Source organism: Bufo bufo, chromosome 8 (assembly GCF_905171765.1).
Source record: "Bufo bufo chromosome 8, aBufBuf1.1, whole genome shotgun sequence".
Lineage (NCBI taxonomy): Eukaryota > Metazoa > Chordata > Amphibia > Anura > Bufonidae > Bufo > Bufo bufo.
Window position 1 is genome coordinate 59,022,056 of NC_053396.1, and position 17,172 is coordinate 59,039,227.

Genomic DNA, 17,172 nt, shown 5'->3' on the forward strand with positions numbered 1-17,172 from the left:
CTGAGTCCTTAAGGACTCGGGAAATAGGGCGTACCGATACGCCCTGCGTCCTTAAGGGGTTAAAACAGAAAGTCATACCTCATAAAATATTTATTACTTAAAATTCCCCATATGTCTACTTTATGTTGGCATCATTTTGTAAATGTAATTTTATTTTTTTGGAACGTTAGAAGGCGTAGAAGTTTAGTAGCAAATCTTAAAATTTTTTTGAAAATTTCCAAAACCCACTTTTTAAGGACCATTTCAGGTCAGAAGTCACTTTGTGGGGCAAACATAGAAATCCCTCATAAATGACCCCATTGTAGAAACTACACCCCTCAAGTTACTCAAAACTGATTTTACAAACTTTGTTAACCCTTTAGGTGTCCCACAATTAATAAAGTTAAAATGGAGATGAAATTTCTAAATTTCACTTTTTTAGCAGATTAACACATCAAGGGTTAACAGCCAAAACTCAATATTTATTACCCTGATTCTGTGATTTACAGAAACACCCCACATGTGGTCGTAAACTGATATAAGGGCATATGGCAGGGTGCAGCAGAAAAGGAACGCCATATGGTGTTGCTGGACTGGTTTTTAGATGCCATGTCCCATTTGAAGCCCCCCTGATGCACCCTTAAAGTAGAAACTCCCAAAAAGTGACCCCATTTTAGAAACTAGGGGATAAGATCCAGTTTTATTGGTACCATTTTTGAGTACATATGATTTTTGATTATTCATTATTATACTTTATGGGGCAAGGTGACCAAATTTTTTTTTATTTTGGCACCGTTTTTATTTATTCATTTTTACAGCGTTCACCTGATGGGTTAGGTCATGTGATATTTGTATATAGCAGATCATTACAGACATGGCAATACCTCATATGTATACTTTTTCTTATTTAAGTTTTACACAATAATAGCATTTTTGAAACCAAAAAATTATGTTTTAGTGTCTCCATAGTCTGAGAGCCATAGCTTTTTTCTTTTTTGACCGATTGTCTTAGGTAGGATATCATTTTTGTGGGATGAGGGGATGGTTTGATTTGTACTAATTTGGGGGGCATACGCCTTTTTGATCACTTTTGTGATGTAAGGTGACAAAAAAATAGTTTTTTTGGCATTGTTTTTATTTTTTTACGGTGTTCACCTGAGGGGTTAGGTCATGTGATATTTTTATAGAGCAGGTCGTTACGAATGCGGCCATATCTAACATGTCTACTTTTTATTTATTTATTTCACTTTAGCACAATAATATCAAGTTTTGAAGCAAAAAAAAAAAACATATTTTAGTGTCTCCATTGTTTGAGAGTCATAGTTTTTTGAATTTTTTTACTAATTGTCTCAGGTAAGGCCTCATTTTTTGCGAGATGAGGTGACGGTTTTATTGGTACCATTTTGTTCAACATACGCCTTTTTGGTGTTGCACTTTTTGTGATGTAAAGTGACAAAAATAGCTTTTTTATTTTAATTTTTTTTACGGTGTTCACCTCAGGGGTCAGGTCATGTGATATTTTTATAGAGATGGTTGTTACGGACACGGCGACACCTAATATGCATACTTTTTATTTATTTCACTTTAACACAATAATAGCATATTTGAAAGAAAATAATTATGTTTTAGTGTCTTCATGTTCTGAGAGCTATAGTTTTTTTATTTTTTGAGCGATTTTCTTATGTAGGATCTAATTTTTGGCAGGATGAGGTGACGGTTTTATTGGTACCATTTTGGTCGACATACACCATTTTCATCGTTTAGTGTTGCACTTTTTGTGATGTAAGGTGACACGTTTTTTTTTTATCGTGTTTATCGGACGGGGTAGATCATGTGATATATTTATAGAGTAATAGAATAATGAGCGAGCACTCATACACTTGGCAACCAGATTGACATGTGCAGAAAATATTTATTAAATCCCCATAAAATACAAGTAATAACATTTATAAGAACAATGTAGCAATAATATACAACATTACAGTCACATATATTGTGGTAGATATGATCGACACTATATTCATATGACTCAATAGTGTCGATAAATTCAATATATATCACACCAAAAAACTTCAAATATTGTCCAGATCTTATATATGCTGTTATTTGGGAAGAGGGGGTATTATCTTCTAGCGCTCTATCCCAATTTTAGAAACTGAATGTCACTGAAAATGTTGTAGGTGTATTCACTGGGAGCGCAACATGTTCATAAAGTGTCCACAGGAATCCTGATAATGTGAAAAGTCTCTTATAGCATATCCTTTTAAGGTCGATATGAGCTTTGAATTGAAGAAAACTTTAAATCGATATTTGGCTTACCGTCTAGCATCTGCTGTCTCCCTTTTTGCTTCAATGGAGCTTTAAATATTTGCCGGCTTATTCAGTCGCTCCATACAGCAAGCTGGTTTAGATTTCGTGGGAGTTCCAAAGATCGCAGGAGTTGCCACTCTGTTCCGCAATTTCCTTTGGTGCAGCTTTCGACGATAAGAATAGTTAATCCTTTACTGTAGAAATTTTCTTCTGTATGACCATACAGTATTATCGGAGGCTTTTCAATGCAGGTACATCACTTGTTTCACCATACGCGTTTCGGGTAGATTCACTCTCCCTTCCTCAGTGGTCAAGTGTCTGCCTGCTCTGCCTCCATTTTATCCATTCCTTCAATTGCTTCCCAAATCTCGGACACCTGTTGTTCATGCTACTCCCAGTTGGCCAGGGAATCCTCCCACATAATCAGGGAATAATTCTATACAGCCTTAAATTTATTATTATTATTTTTTTCCTTATTGCAGTTTCCATGCGTTTTTTATGCGTTTTTTTGGGGACACATGCGTTTTTTGGCCCAGATGTCCCAATTGGTGTGATATATCATTGTGTGAAATATAAACTTGATATCTGATTGCTAACACTTATAAAATGACTTTTTATAATAAAATATTATTAAACAAATTTTCAAGATTAAAATATCAATATAAAAATGTAAAACAATAAATAATAAATGTGAGGAATCTAGAAAGTTTCATAGGAATCCTAGAGTTTGATACAATTATTCGGATTTGATAGAGAAGTTGAGTTATCTACCTTCTCCAGTGACCCTGTAACAGACAATATATAGGACGTACTAAGAGGCCATTCAAAAAAAGAGTGGCCGAACATATTGCCAACATCAGGAAGGGTTATGATAAACATTCTATCTAAACATTATAAAGAGATGCATAATCAGGATCCATCGAGCCTGGTGTTTACGGCACTGGAGAAGGTGGAGAAACACTGGAGAGGCGGTGATTTTATCAGACAAATGTCTAGGATAGAATCCAGACTCATTTATGAATTTGGATCTCTACAACCGAAAGGCCTTAATTCGGAGTTGGAAATTTTTGGATTTATGTAGGTTGGGTGTCTCGTGGCCGACGGCACGTCGCATGCTAGGCCGTTTATCAGCGCTGCGACGTGTCCTTGGCTCCGAGATACCCACCCTTCTTTCTCTATCAAGATTCCTCACATTTATTATTTATTGTTTTACATTTTTATATTGATATTTTAATCTTGAAAATTTGTTTAATAATATTTTATTATAAAAAGTCATTTTATAAGTGTTAGCAATCAGATATCAAGTTTATATTTCACACAATGATATATCACACCAATTGGGACATCTGGGCCAAAAAACGCATGTGTCCCCAAAAAAAACGCATGGATACTGCAAGAAGGAAAAAAAATAAAAATAAAAAATTTAAGGCTGTATAGAATTATTCCCTGATTATGTGGGAGGATTCCCTGGCCTACATGAACAACAGGTGTCCGAGATTTGGGAAGCAATTGAAGGAATGGATAAAAATGGAGGCAGAGCAGGCAGACACTTGACCACTGAGGAAGGGAGAGTGAATCTACCCGAAACGCGTATGGTGAAACAAGTGATGTACCTGCATTGAAAAGCCTCCGATAATACTGTATGGCCATACAGAAGAAAATTTCTACAGTAAAGGATTAACTATTCTTATCGTCGAAAGCTGCACCAAAGGAAATTGCGGAACAGAGTGGCAACTCCTGCGATCTTTGGAACTCCCGCGAAATCTAAACCAGCTTGCTGTATGGAGCGACTGAATAAGCCGGCAAATATTTAAAGCTCCATTGAAGCAAAAAGGGAGACAGCAGACGCTAGACGGTAAGCCAAATATCGATTTAAAGTTTTCTTCAATCCAAAGCTCATATCAAGCTTAAAAGGATATGCTATAAGAGACTTTTCACATTATCAGGATTCCTGTGGACACTTTATGAACATGTTGCGCTCTCAGTGAATACACCCACAACATTTTCAGTGACATTCAGTTTCCCAAATTGGGATAGAGCGCTAGAAGATAATACCTCCTCTTCCCAAATAACAGCATATATAAGATCTGGACAATACTTGAAGTTTTTTGGTGTGATATATATTGAATTTCTCGACACTATTGAGTCATATGAATATAGTGTCGATCATATCTACCACAATATATGTGACTGTAATGTTGTATATTATTGCTACATTGTTCTTATAAATTTTATTACTTGTATTTTATGGGGATTTAATAAATATTTTCTGCACATGTCAATCTGGTTGCCAAGTGTATGAGTGCTCGCTCATTATTCTATTACTACATTTGCCTTTTAAGAGAGGGTGGGGTGATTCCCTCTATATGAGCTTGCAGCACCATACCTTAACTACTTGCTAGTGAGCCACCACAACCTACCGATATATTTATAGAGCCGGTCGTTACAGACTCGGCTATACCTAATATGTGTGTTTTTCCTTTTTTTTTCTATTTTTTATTATGAAATCTGGGGAAAGGGTTGTTGTTTTCTTTTTTTACTTGAAACTTTATTTATTTTTATTAAAAACACTTTAAAAAAAAAAAATGTTTTAACCTTTATTTCTGTCCCACTCTGGGACTTCAACTTTTGGGGGTCTGATCCCCTCTGCAATGCTCTATAGTACATCTGTATTGTAATGCATTGCCTGTTAGTGCATGACACTGAGTCATACACTAACAGGTTGCCTAGGAGACCCAGCCTGAGGCTGGATCTCCTGGACACCCATAGAAAGCAGGTCTCGATGCCGTGCTTGTCACGCATCGGGTCCCTGCCAAAGCAGTGTGGGGACTCAATGCACTCCTTCACCCGTCGCAAACCACTACTATGTCGCAGTCAGTGCTGACAGCGGCATAGAAGGGGTTAAACCACTGGCATCGCTGTAAACAGCGATGCCGGCGGATACAGCAAGGTCCCGGATACCAGGGACTGCCAGACCCCTTCAGTGATCGGGCACGCACTGCTCTGGTGACAGCCCGATCACCATGACGTCCTATTACGTCAAAATGCGGGAAGTCACTGACTTCCATGACGTAATAGTAAGTCACATGTCGGGAAGGTGTTAAGCACTGGTGGAAATTTAACTTTCCTCACAATTTTTGCTTTAGTCAAGTCATCTGCATATTTCCCAGCAGCCCCTTATAGCAGGTTTCCCAGGACCAGGCAGGGCTGTGAAGCTAGTCTCAGGTGTTGGAATGGGCTCTGATTGAGAAGTTTCCATCATAGCCACAATGTCTGCCCAGCTTTTTTTCCTCTCAGGGCAATTCCTGAACACATGGCCCTCTTTTCCACAGACATTACACATGACATCATTAACACAGTCCATGGTTGAGTGCTCCGTGGATCTACATTTTCTGCAGTATTGAGGCATTCCATTGTAGTATAAATAGCCTCTATCTCTCCCAATCAAAAAGGGAGAAGGTGGATGATTCAACCAGGGGTGGACATATCGCCTGTGCAGCCGGTTCGGCTGCACAGGGGCCCAGTGCGGGAGGGAGGCCCTTTCTGACTGGCGGCAGGGCAGTAGAGAAGTGGAGATGAGCGCTTCCATTGTGAAGCACTCATCTCTATATTCATCTGTATGGCCGTCCTCAGGACAGCAATACGGATGAATGGTGCGGCAGGGGAGTGGTGTCTCCCTTGCCCGATCCTCTGATAGGCTGCAGGCCTAGCAACGTCATCGCGGCACCTGAGCCGTACAGTGCGGGACACAGGCTGTAAGTATGTGAGTTTATTGCTTTCATTATTCTTAGTATAGTATGGCAAGAAGGGGGGTGGGGGGACCTATATACAGGCACATTATGGGGGGACACTATGGAGAAGGAGGGTAAGGAGCACTATGGGGGCATCTACTGGGGGCCCTATATACTGGCACATATTATGGGGGGCATCTACTGAGGTCCTTATATACTGGCACACATTATGGGGGGCACTATGGAGAAGTGGGGGGAAAGGTGCACTATGGGGGAATCTACTGGGGACCCTATATACTGGCACAAATTATGGGGGGAACTATGGAGAAGTGTGGGGGGGTGCACTATGGGGGCATCTACTGGGGGCCTGATATACTGGCATGCATTATGATGGGAACTATGGAGAAGTGGGGGGGAGCACTATGGAGGCATCTACTCGGGCCATATATACTGGGACGCATTATGGGGGGGCACAACAACATTTTATTGTATTGTACATTGTATTACATTCTATTGTACAGTGACAATAAAGGCATCTTATCTATCTTATCTTATCACTATGGAGAAGTGGGGGAGAAGAGCACTATGGGGGCATTATATAGTGGCATTTAATACTGGCACCCATTTTGGTGCCACTATGGGGAAGGGGGAGAGGAGCATTATGGGGGCATCTATGTGGGGCAGTCTATAGGGGCATTTTATACAGGCACATTATGGAAGGCACTATGGGAAAGGGGGTATTTTAGGGGTATTTAAGGTACTATGGGGGCATTTTATAGGAGTATTTTATACTGGCACAAATTATAGGGGCACTATGGGCACCTAAGCTCAACTGGGGGCACTAAAGGTGTTTTTTGTAGTGGCACACAGTACGGGTCATTGGAACACATGATGGCACTTTGGCGACATTGGCTCTACTAGGGGCACTAAGAGGAAGTATTTATTTATTTTTTTACTGCCACACAACGGGGTATTTTTTGTACTGGCACACATGATAAGGGGGCGTTTTTCTACTGTCACACATTATAAAGAGAATTATTACTACCAGAGGCATTATGGTGGGCTTTATTACAACAGGGGGTCTATGGGAGTATTATTACTTCTGGGACACAATTACTGTTGGGGACACTATAGGGGCACAATTACTACTAAGTGCACACTGGCAGAGAATTATTGCTATTGTTGGTATTTTGGGGAACACTATTACTGTGGGGGTACCCTGGCACAGTATCAGCTTAGCACAGTTCTTTTTGAGGGACTTTATGTTATTATTATTGGCATATTTGTGTCAGGGACACTATTTGCTGGGTGCAGTTATTTTTTAGAGCATTGTGTTCCAATATTTATTGCAGAGGGCACTATCTGTGTGTAACTAGTATTTTCAGGGGGTTTATCTCTTTCTGCAGTATAGTTTTGGGGACCACAGCGTCTCAGTATTGGGTGCATGATGGGATGTTGAGAAGGTGGGAGGATGATGGAAAAGTAGAAATCTAAGATGTCTGTTTGTCAAACTCTGCAGAGACAAGAGATGGCTGAAAGAAATCATCATGATGGTCTGGTCTGAATGGAGAAGATGAAGAAAGAGAACATATACATCAAAGGAGATGTCACTGAATGTACGAGGTATGTGGTGCTGTATTAGGCTACCTTCACATCTGCGTTGGTGATTCTGGCAGGCTGTTCCAGCTGAGAACAGACTGCTGGAATTCACTGGTTCCGGCACTGCTGGATGCAGACGGAAATCCCGCCAGTCCCATTAACTACAATGGGGTATGGCAGAGATCTTGCCACAATCTGGCAAAAATGCAGAGAATCAGAGGGACACAAACCGCTGCATGCTGTAGTTTGTGTCTGGCCGATTCCTAGCATTTTCTGGCCGGATCATACTGCGACAGGTGTGAAAGTAGCCTTACCCTGTATGTTTTGTATTGCTGTATGTAATGTTAGGATGGAATAGGTTAGGCTGAGAATTTGGCATGGGGGGTCGGGTGGCCCAGACACATTCTTTGCACAGGGGCCCTCTGCTGTCTGTGTCAGCCCCTGGATTCAACCCTTGAATCCCTTCAGGGCCTCCTTTAAATTTTACAAAGAAGAGATGTTTCCCTGTCCAAAGATCCTCAGAGTTCTTAATTTTCCACCCATATTTAATTTCTGAGCAATACTTTTGCAGAAATAGGGCAATGTCATCTACTTTAGCATATGGGTTATACATGAAAGCCACAAGTCCTATCTCCCCTGCAGTGTAGAGCAGCGTGAAGGTCAGTCCATCCAGCTTAGGGAGAGAGATGTTCAGTAGGCATGAGCGAATCGACTTTGGGTGAAACATTCGAAGTCGATTCACATAAAACTTTGTTAGAATACTGTATGGAGCGAGCGCTCCATACACTATTAGAATGTATTGTCTCAGATGAGCGGAAGTTATTACTTCGCAAAGTCTCTCGAGACTTCGGGTAATAACTTCAGAAATTAATTTCTACTGTTAAAAACGAGTATGGAGCACTCGCTCCGTACAGTATTCTAACAAAGTTTTATGCAAATCGACTTTGGATTTTTCATCCGAAGTCGATTTGCTCATCCCTAATGTTCAGCTTCAGATGTTCATAGAAATTCTGGCAAGCTCCACTAGATTTCAGCACTAGCACAAAAACACCTTTCCCAGGTATAAGATGCTCTCCTTTTGTACTTTCAGGATCTTGTAGAGAACGGTCTTCACCATGCTTTCCACATTAAATTTCTCTCACCATTCCTCCTTCACTTCAATGCGAATTCCATTCTTAATTCTGGTTTCTCCAGGTTGGATAAAGATGATTCGGCTCTCCATCGCATTCCAGCAGCAGTTCAATAGCAGCAAGCAGTAAACTCCAAAGCCAAGGGCACAACAGCTTTAAGCCTCTCTGTCCAGACACAAGATCTGAGCCAAAAGGCCAAGAAGCGATCTCAGCGATATAGTCCTCTGAGATCACACCATAAAGGCCGAGAACAGATAATCTGAAAAGGGTTCGCCGCCAAGGCCGTCGTTCGCCAAAGCAGAACACTTCTGAAGGCGACAGCCTCCAGGCCTAAGCCCCATTCCAGGAGGCATCTCGCTTTGACAAAAAAGGGAGATCATCTGTCCGCCACTCTCCCCTCACCAACATGCTCCTCTTCAGGTTCCCAATCTGCATTACACCACCCGCTTGGTGCATGCCCACTTTTGGCCACACCTTTTCCTCACATGTACGTCCAGTTGCCGAAGTGCGCCGTCTGTCCTGGCCCATCTGTGACAGCCTCTCTCTACCCCCCTCCTCAGCCATTGTTATACTCCAGCTCACTTTGTGCATTCTCTTGTCATTTCCAATGTTTTGGGGCCTACAGTAACGAAAAAATGAAACAACAAAAAACTAAAATAAAAATATACATTTTTAAGTAAGAACACCCCTTTTGCATCTGTTCTTCTGTGAAGTGTGTCTGTGACACTCTAGCATTTTTTTTACATTTAGAACACCACCTTGGCATCGGTCTAACTGTAGTGGAAGAAAAATTATTTTAATATACACTCACCTAAAGAATTATTAGGAACACCTGTTCTATTTCTCATTAATGCAATTATCTAGTCAACCAATCACATGGCAGTTGCTTTAATGCATTTAGGGGTGTGGTCCTGGTCAAGACAACCTCCTGAACTCCAAACTGAATGTCAGAATGGGAAAGAAAAGTGATTTAAGCAATTTTGAGCATGGCATGGTTGTTGGTGCCAGACGGGCCGGTTTGAGTATTTCACAATCTGCTCAGTTACTGGGATTTTCACGCACAACCATTTCTAGGGTTCACAAAGAATGGTGTGAAAAGGGAAAAACATCCAGTATGCGGCAGTCCTGTGGGCAAAAATGCCTTGTGGATGCTAGAGGTCAGAGGAGAATGGGCCGACTGATTCAAGCTGATAGAAGAGCAACGTTGATTGAAATAACCACTCGTTACAACCGAGGTATGCAGCAAAGCATTTGTGAAGCCACAACACGCACAACCTTGAGGCGGATGGGCTACAACAGCAGAAGACCCCACCGGGTACCACTCATCTCCACTAAAAATAGGAAAAAGAGGCTACAATTTGCACGAGCTCACCAAAATTGGACTGTTGAAGACTGGAAAAATGTTGCCTGGTCTGATGAGTCTCGATTTCTGTTGAGACATTCAAATGGTAGAGTCCGAATTTGGCGTAAACAGAATGAGAACATGTATCCATCCTCTGATGGCTACTTCCAGCAGGATAATGCACCATGTCACAAAGCTTGAATCATTTCAAATTGGTTTCTTGAACATGACAATGAGTTCACTGTACTAAAATGGCCCCCACAGTCACCAGATCTCAACCCAATAGAGCATCTTTGGGATGTGGTGGAACGGGAGCTTCGTGCCCTGGATGTGCATCCCTCAAATCTCCATCAACTGCAAGATGCTATCCTATCAATATGGGCCAACATTTCTAAAGAATGCTATCAGCACCTTGTTGAATCAATGCCACGTAGAATTAAGGCAGTTCTGAAGGAAAAAGGGGGTCCAACACCGTATTAGTATGGTGTTCCTAATAATTCTTTAGGTGAGTGTATAGTCCCCAGATAGGGGACGTATGAGATCTTAAACTGCGACAAAATTTTTACCCAGTTTTTAGCCAGGACATACAAGCATCAAAGTGTCACCCCATGGCCCATAGTAACCCGACACAGAATTGATGGACACATGAAAAAAAAACAGAAAAAGTGTTGACTTCCTCCTCTGCCTCTTCCACCTCCACCTCCACATCTCCCTCCTCCTCCACCTCCTGGCTCAAGATTATTATGTCTTATATTGGCAGAGTAAAGAAATATACCGGCCAAACCCCCCAAAATGGCTAAAGGTCGCACACAGAATTGACTAACACATTTAAAAATATATATATATCTTCTTCCCCCTCCTCCACGGCTTTCTCAATTTCCTCCTACTCCACTTGGATCTGCGCCTCCTGGTTAAAGATTGTTATTTTTTATTTTTATGTATTTTATGTCATTTCCCTATCCACATTTGTTTGCAGGGCAATTGTACTGCTCTTACCCCCATTTTGGACCAATTTCCAGCGCTCTAGCTCTTTCTATGACTTTTTTTACAGCCCTTTTTCATTTCAAACGTTCATTCGTTGTTTAGGGTCAAGTTCGGAACATGAACCGAACTTTGAAACAAAGTTCAGTCGAACATCCCAAACCTGGACATCCACTGGTTTGCTCATCACTAACATTAAACAATTGCAGAAACCCCCAGGTCTGGGGTACTACACATGATCTGACAACTCCCTGGAGCCATATTTAACTTTTGTGACCCAGAGGACAGCAAGATCATTCAGCAAAATTAAATCAATACATGACATTACACTACAAAATACATTATAACATGAAAATTCCTATTTATCTGGATTCCAAACCCTCCATATATTAATCCACTGCATTTCCTTTAACAAGATTATCAAAATTAGGTTTATTCACTTTAGAAAAAAGACGACTGAGTGGAGATCTAATAACTCTGTACAAATATATCAGGGGTCAGTACAGAGATCTATCCCTTCATCTATTTATCCCCAGGACTGTAACTGTGACGAGGGGACATCCTCTGTGTCTGGAGGAAAGAAGTTTTGTACACAAACATAGAAGAGGATTCTTTATGGTAAGAGCAGTGAGACTATGGAACTCTCTGCCTGAGGAGGTGGTGATGGAGAGTTTACTAAAAGAGTTCAAGAGGGGTCTGGATGTATTTCTGGAGTGTAATAATATTACAGGCTATAGCTACTAGAGATGGGTCGTTGATCCAGGGAGTTATTCTGATTGCCTGATTGGAGTCGGGAAGGAATTTTTTTCCCCTTAAGGCCTCATGCACACGACCATTGTGTGTTTTGCGGTCCGCAAATTGCGGATCCGCAAAACACAGATGGCGTCCGTGTGCATTCCGGAATTTGCGTAACGGCACGGACAGCCATTAATATAACTGCCTATTCTTGTCCCCAAAATGCAGACAAGAATAGGACAGGTTATATTTTTTTTGCGGACCACGGAATGGAGCAACGGATGCGGACATCTTTTGTCTGCCCCATTGAAGTGAATGGGTCCGCATCCAAGCTGCAAAAACTGCGGCTCGGATGCGGACCAAAACAACGCCCATGTGCATGAGGCCTAAGTGGGGAAAATTGGCTTCTACCTCAGTTGTTTTTTTTTTTGCCTCCCTTTGGATCAACTTGCAGAATAACAGGCTGAACTTTTTTCGGCCTTAGAAACTATGTTACTATGTAATTTAGCCAATTAAGTTTCTAGTGATTCGCTGCTCTTTTATTACTCTCTATTATTTCTCTGTCAATCTCCATATTTATTACATTACTAAAATCTCCCATAATATTTACTGGTAAATGTTTTCCCTTTATGAAATCATTCAATTACAATAAAATCGTGTAAGCGTGGGGTGGAAGTATATAGAAACACACTCTTACATATTCTGTATAACTTACAATGAAGGAAAATGAAGGTAATCAACTCACATGCTGCAAAAACAACCCTCTGCAAATGTACTAAAAGGAGTTTTTCTGAGACTTTAATACTGATGACTTAGGCAGTCAGAGGAAGTAGTGGGCAAAGATTGGGGTGGCTACCTGACAGCTGCATGCTGAAGGCTTCAGCACAGGACCTGCTGGAGACTCCTGGACCCCTTGATATCCCGCTGGTGCATAGCTTTGTGAAGTTCCAGCCTCATGCTCCCGGCAGCCATCTTGGTGGTGACAATGTGCCTCTTCTGCTTTTGAGTATAGGGAAGTAGGGAAAGACCTTAATATTTTGGTCTCAGGGTCTGTGTTGGTCACAATGGGCCAAAGTTGTTTCTACTGGCACTAGGGCTTAGGCCCTGGAGAGTCATATTTACTTTATACAACCATCACCACATGTTCTGTCTTTGGTTTTGCTGCAGAGGCAGCACTGCCCTCCTGTGGCAATTTCTAGTATTGGATCCTAGTACTGGGATATTTTAGTTTAATAGACTTAAGGAGACAGTGCTGTTAAAACCAAATATATATCAAGACCTCCTTGAGCCTGGGGTCATACACTGCACTTGGGCACTGCATTCTGTTATCGAATGCCCTACATGCTGAAGCCATGACACTATAAGCAGCTTATGACAGCCTCCTACACACCATTCTACTGGAATTTATCATCTGCTTATCTCCTCTCCTTTTCTGTTGTCAAGGACCTGATATGAACAAATATCTTATAAAAATCTTAGCAGGGAGATCTACTTGCTCACAAGTGCTCTTAGAACTTCTCACCTCAGCATTCTGATATACACAAAAATATAAACACTCTGAAACCACCTAAACAACTCGCCAAAGTTCGATAACAACAACCTTCTTCTCCATAAATGGGGGGTTCATCTGAGCTGCTAAAGAATGATGATATTACCCAGCCACAACTCTCTCTGATTCCAAGCTGTTCTGAACCTTCCGAAAATGACTCTTTGCAGGCGACCTTGGTGGCCCAAGAGGTAGCTAAATTACTGATGCCGTTATTTGATAAACTGTTTGACATGCTTCACTTATCTATTACGGCGGCCATGAGCCAAATGACTAACAATACTTAAAAGATAACTGAACTTAAAAATAGAGTTCAGCCTCTTGGTGAAAAAGTCAAGCTGCAGAGTAAGAACTGAGAGACAAACTGGAAAACCTGGAAAATAGAGATTGTCGCAGTAGTTTGCATTTTGTGGGCATCCCAGAATCAGCTGTCGGCGAGTGCCTCCTGGAATAACCTTACAAAAAATCTCCCTGCTGCTCTTGATATGGACCTTGGTAATGACCCAATGATAGAGCGAGTGCACAGCCCCCCCTCCCCTTCCCCCCCCCCCCAAGACCTAAATGGGAAGACAGGAATGCAGACCTTACCCCGTCATAGCGAAGTGGCTTCACTGGGCCATAAAAGAAAAGGTCTTGAGAGTCTATCGGCAGGAAAGGGAACTGATTATCCAAGATTTCAAGATTCCGTAGCCCAGAAACCCAAAGGCTATGTGCCCATCAGTTGTCTGCTTGTTGAGAGGAAAATCAGGTTCCAACTACTCTACCCAATCAGACTAAAAATACAGTATGATGAACATACGACCATCGATAAGAATCCCAATGCAGCTGGGAGGACATATCGCCCTGATGGAGATGCTGCAGAGGGATGTTCCATATGACATGCTATTTACCTTATAATTTATTATAAGAACATTGTAATTTCCTTAATGGAATGTATTTCTCAGTGATAGCACTGTTTGCATTGCTTGCTCTTTGCTTACTGTTATTGCTGATCTTTTTTGTTGGTAACAATACTGTTTCTGTAGCTTTTTTTGGGTCGTATTCTCTTGTGTCTTCCCTCTTTTCGACTCAGGTATTTATATATGCGGCACCGACTTCTGATGACACTGTTCTTACAGCTTGCTGTAGGACCAGAAGGGATGAAACTATCACTGTATATTGCTAAGTAGTCGCCTAGTGACCCAGGATGACTACTTTACATGCACCAGACCCCAATATTAGTTACACCTCACCACACCTATGGTTGTTGTTATGGAATGTGGCAGGCCTTAACCCTTTTACCCCTGGAGAACTTTTCATTTTTGTGTTTTTGCTTTTCACTCCCTGCTTTTTTATTTTTCTGTTAACATAGATGTTTTAGGGCTTGTTTTTTGCGGGACAATTTGTATTTTCTAATAGCCCCATTTAACATTGACCAAAAAAATCACAGAAAAAACAAAGATAAAAACGTCCTGCACGGTATGATATATAAATGTGCGGATGTCCCTGGCCATATTAATGAAGAAAATCACAAAAATAAGATAATAATGCACTTAGTAAAGTAGATGCAAGCATTATATATGGACAAAAGTCCTCACTCTGATATGATAAAATCTGAGACACTTAGCCAATATATTTTGATCAAAACACATCTCTGCCCGTCTACCAAGTGCCAAGGTGGTCTCAGGTCAGGCGGGTCCTACGCTAAACCTACCTAAGCCGTTGGGCTTCTATGTTCAGAAGCGCAAATGCCGCACATATGGTGTGCTGCTCCTAGTCCCCTCCAAGTGCATCAAGCAACCAATGAGAGGAGGAGCAAGCACACCTATATGTACCACCTAATCAAGGCGCTCTGTTAGATAGGAAGGGCAAAAGTGCAAAGGAATGCTACTCCCAAGATAAAATAGGCGCGCATTCACACTTGAAGGTGCCACTCCCTCAAGCATAAACTACATAGACAAAAAAAAAATCACAGAAAAAACAAAGATAAAAACATCCTGCACGGTATGATATATAAATGTGCGGATGTCCCTGGCCATATTATTGAAAAAAATCACAGAAATAAGATAATAATGCACCTAGTAAAGTAGATGCAAGTATTATATATGGACAAAGTCCTCACTCTGATAAGATAAAATCTGAGACACTTAGCCAATATATTTTGATCAAAACACATCTGTGCCCACCTACCAAGCGCCAAGGTGGTCTCAGGTCAGGCGGGTCCTACGCTAACACCCGCCTGGCTAGAATTGTCAGTTGCGTATGATTTTGGTGCATTTTTTACAGTGATTTGTGTTAGCGAAGGACCCGCCTGACCTGAGACCACCTTGGTAGGTGGGCACAGATGTGTTTTGATCAAAATATATTCACTAAGTGTCTCAGATTTTATCTTATCAGAGTAAGCACTTTATCCATATATAATGCTTGCATCTACTTTACTAAGTGCATTATTATCTTATTTCTGTGATTTTTTTCCCCCCATTTAACATTGCATATGATGTAGTGAGGAGCTGGAAAAAATATCCAAATGGGGTAGAATGGAGGGAAAAAAAAGGAATTCCGCCACAATTTTATGGGATTTGTTTTTGCAGGGGTTCCCTATGCGGCAAAACTGACTTGTTATTTTTATTTTCCAGGTCAGTACGATTACTGAGATACTAAAAACCTTGAATTTTTTTTTCTTTTCATCACCATATTCTGATCCCTATAACTCTTTTGAAATTATGTGTACGGAGCTGTGTGAGGGCTCATTTTTTGTGGGGCGTTGTGTGCTTGAGGTGACCAGAAAATGAAGCGTTGAACATTTTTTTTCAGTTTCGCCATTTACATTTTAATAGTATGGGTGTTTTCGTGTGTGCTAATGGCCTTGATGTTTTTTTATTGTTTATCTATTTAGATTTTGGGGAGGGGGGTGATTTGAAGTTTTATATTTTTTTTTATATAAAAAAAATATATTTTTGACACTTTTTATAGTTCCCCTAGGGAACTTGAACAAGGAATCATCAGATTGCTTCTCTCATAAACCCCAATGCATTAGCACTGGAGTCTATGAGACAGACTATGTTCATATGGAGGGTATCCATAGAAACCTATATGTGACAGCCTCGGACAGCCATTCAGGAAGGCAAAAACTTGCTGCCGATTGTCGACTAATTTACGGACGCTGCATAGTTTTCCAACAGCATAGGTACGGGGGACAGAAAGCACATCTGTGTTAAGAAGTTTCTAATCTCTGGCTTCCTTTTCTATAATTATAAACCGGATTTCTTGGTGGTGCTGTTGGTCTTGGCTGACCGCAATTACTGGTTTGTGAATGTGGATATTGGAGCCTATGGGAATACTGCAGATGCTGGCATATTTAGGGCTTCCAGAATAGGGAAACAGCTTTTTAACAACCAGTTGTCTCTACCTGACCCCCACCCCCTTTAGCAAGGGGTTTGAACTCTCCAGGCATCTGATACACCCTTTCCAAAAAAGAGCATTGGACACTCAGAAGCACATATTTAAAGGCTCAACAAGGTCTGAAGATACATTGATTGCATTTTTGCTATAATTTCCAGCAAGTGGAGAGTGTTCTACGTGGCCATTCAGATGGATCTGGAGAACATGGACTTTAAGGCTAGCATCCTCCATAATTACATCAGGATCCTTGATGCCACCTTTGATGGGGATCTTCAGCAAAGATTCCCTTTCTTAACTGTCTCTTTGGACATTACGCAGCATGGATAACCAGGATCTACAAGCATGGAGATCAAGGATTTTTATGCGATTCTGTTCCATGGCAGCGGGACACATCTGATTGGGTTCTTGACTGTAGGGACCACTGGACAGAATTTTCTG

At 41.2% G+C, this 17,172-nt stretch overlaps 1 protein-coding gene across 1 annotated transcript in view; it reads right to left on the minus strand.

The window, feature by feature from the left end:
- LOC120978049 (moesin-like) overlaps positions 1-13,588 on the minus strand; it is a 22,402-nt gene extending 8,814 nt beyond the window's left edge. Inside the window, exon 1 of the mRNA XM_040406288.1 lies at positions 13,463-13,588. Coding sequence (XP_040262222.1) covers positions 13,463-13,588 — 126 coding nt within the window. The remainder of the gene's footprint in view (positions 1-13,462) is intronic.
- Between the last annotated feature and the right edge of the window lie 3,584 nt (positions 13,589-17,172).